We start from the raw sequence: 2943 nt of genomic DNA, 5'->3' as shown, positions 1-2943 counted from the left end.
CTCCGCGGGCATGCTTCATGTAGTGCATGTGTAACTCAGACTGGTGGTCAAACGCTGCGTCGCACTCGAGACACTCCCACTCCCCCCTGTGTCTGCGCCACTCGCTCTCCACCACACCAGCTGTCTGTGCCTCGTCTTCTCCGCGGGGTTTCTCCATCTCTGACCCAGAGGAACCAGAGGAATCAGATTCGGACTCCGACGACGACGAGCCGGAACTCGAAGATTTGGACGAGTCAGAAGTCGACCCGTCAGAGCCGGACGTGGACGATCCCGACTCGTCCCCTTCGTCCTCCTCCTCTTCTGCATGTCGGTGTTGTGGTGTCATCACCACCTTTGGGTTCCCAGAACCGGTAACAACCAGCCTCTTCATCTCCTCGACGCGCCTCCTCGTGGAGGAGTACTTCTTGCTCCCCAGCGGAGTCTTGCTGGCGCCGAGGTAGACGCCTACGTGCTTCTTCCTGTGAGTGATCATGTTCCCCATGTGGGAGAAGTCCTTCTTGCACAGGTTGCACTTGTAGGGCTTGGCGCCCGTGTGTGTGTTGTAGTGGTACTTGAGCTCCGCCGGGACGCGGAAGCTCTTGTGGCAGATGTCGCACTTGTGCTTCCTCAGGTCGTGCCCCTGGAGGTGCATGTCCAGGGAGACCTCGTCCTTGAAGTCCTTGGCGCAGGCCAGGCACCAGTACGGCTTCTGCTTGTGGAGCTTGGCGTGGCAACTCCATCTCCACCGGGAGTTGAAGTTCTTGTCGCACTGGTCGCAGCGCAGGAGCTCCTGGGGGGAGGCGGCGGGGGTGGGCCGGTGGGCCCTCCTGTGCATGGCCAGGTGCCCATCGCGGCCGAACGCCTTGCCGCAGCCGGGGTGGTCGCACTTGTGGTCCAGGGGTCTCCTCTTGGCCGCCAGGGCCTCCTGCTCGTGCATCTTCTGGTGGTTCCTGAAGGGCTCCAGGTAGGAGTAGACCTTGCCGCAGACGGAGCAGGCGTAGACACGCTTCTCCTCCGCCGACAGCATCACCACGCGCGGCCGCACCCTGACGATCTCCGACGGCTTCACCTGCCGGGAGCAGTCGAACATCTCGCCGTCGACGTCTTGTCTTTCGTCAACCCCGTCCACGTCTACGTCACTGTCCTCAATGCTGCCAGCGCCTCCTCCTTCTCCTTCTCCTTCTCCTTCTTCTTCTTCTTCTTCTTCTTCTTCCTCCTCCTCCTCCTCCTCCGTTACCTTGGTGGTGGTTGTTCTCCGCCTTTTCTCCGGTAGAGCTGGCTCTGCGGCGGTGTTGCTCGTCCCGTTGGTGGCGGCGGGCCTCTTGGCGGTTTGGCGCCGGTTCTCCTCGTCCTCCTCCAGAGCATGCATCCGCAGGTGGGTCTTAAAGGCCTCCCAGCGGGTGAACTGCTGCCCACAGTCCTGGCAGCGCATACTAGTCAGAGTTACACGGAGTAAACACACGATGGATGCTAGCGTGCTATTTGCTGCTTAGCTCAAAACACTGCTGCTGTCTCGCGAGAGCTGGATAAACTTGGTGCGCTCACACGGAAGTGCAATGCAATTAAATTATTAAATTAAATTATTTAATTATTAAATTATTAGCAAGCAATAATGAATAAAAGCACTTATGACAATTATGAAAAGGAAACAGTTATAAGTCACCTTAGTGTGTTCAATGGCTTGTTGTCGGAATTTATGGAATATCACGTGACTGTGCAGTCATTTTTGTCTCTTGAAGACCAAGACTCCTGCCTAAACCCGCTGCCTGCCTGCCTGCCGACTACTCCCCCTGCCTGACCCCCCGCTTGCCCTACGACCATTCTCTGCCTAACCCCTTAAATAAATATACTTTATTTTTCTACATCTGTCTCTGGTCTGTGTCTGCGCCTGGGTTCCCTATCTGACCATAACACTATTACTTCTGAGCTGGGTGCTGGGGGTCGTTGTCTTGTATGACAAGACAGGAAAACGCTACGATATATTTCGGTTTTCACCAATAATGTAATCATTGTTGTCAAGGCTCAAGGTGCAATCAATGCGCAGCGTAACGTCACAACTTAACCATGAAGACGACCCTTTTGAGGCTTTCTAATTCAATAAGACACGATCATGCAATCTCCTAAGAGCTTTCCCCGTTCTAAATTCCATTTCGAATTTTACCCGCGTTCCATGACGCATGCCATGTACGTACGCTCCATAATTCATTGTTCAACGGATTCTGTGAGGTGCGCGGTGCGTGGCAAGGAAAGGGCGAGTTTATTTGTATAGCACATTTCATACAACAGGGGCAATTCAAAGTGCTTTTACATACAGCATTAAATAATACAGAAAAAGAAGGATAGTAAGAAAAAATTAATTGATAGAGAAAAGATAAACATTTAACAACATAATAAAACAATGAATCAAAAAGACATAGATCAAAGTGTTATTACTGCAACTGCATTCAAGCGCTTGCTCTTCTCGACATGGCATGTGAGATTGCAGCAGGTACTGCGTCTGTGTTTAGCCGCTATCTTGCGCGATACGGCGTGTGGTGCGGTGCGTGCGTAGAGGAGAGCGCATCACCCAGCGGCGCGTTAGAAGAGAGAGGATGATGCGGTCGTGAATTGATCAGCTAGACGCGGTGTCGTGGAGGCGGCGAGCTTCGTGTCAATTCGCCAGCGGCTCCGTGGATGCTTTTCCGATGGGGTGCGGGGGAAGCCGGGCGGACATGATCATTGAACCGCGGTATCATGAAAGCTGGACCAGAGAGACGGAATCTACGTGGCTCACCAACACCGATATCGAGACCCCGCTCCCCGGCGCGACCGCTGGTAAGAGAGAGCCACGGTGGAGGATTCGGTCCGGAGTAGACTAAACACGCAGGTTCCGGTCCGCTGCGCTGACGGAGCGGGCCGCGGAAGCTAGAAAAAACGACTTGAGGTGTACTGAGGAAGGTTATAATAGCCTGCTGCGTATTGCCA

General features: G+C 53.9%; 1 protein-coding gene across 1 annotated transcript in view; it reads left to right on the top strand.

Moving 5' to 3' along the window:
• Nucleotides 1-2663: 2663 nt before the first annotated feature.
• The window catches only part of LOC308154016 (brain and acute leukemia cytoplasmic protein), a gene marked incomplete at both ends in the record, with an annotated part of 1716 nt that continues 1436 nt past the window's right edge, over nt 2664-2943 (top strand). Inside the window, one exon of the mRNA XM_080527196.1 lies at nt 2664-2793. Coding sequence (XP_080383322.1) covers nt 2664-2793 — 130 coding nt within the window. The remainder of the gene's footprint in view (nt 2794-2943) is intronic.

The sequence above is a fragment of the Nansenia antarctica genome (assembly GCF_963989245.1).
Source record: "Nansenia antarctica genome assembly, chromosome: 3".
NCBI classification, from domain to species: domain Eukaryota; kingdom Metazoa; phylum Chordata; class Actinopteri; order Argentiniformes; family Microstomatidae; genus Nansenia; species Nansenia antarctica.
This window is presented reverse-complemented; position numbering and strand designations above follow the sequence as displayed.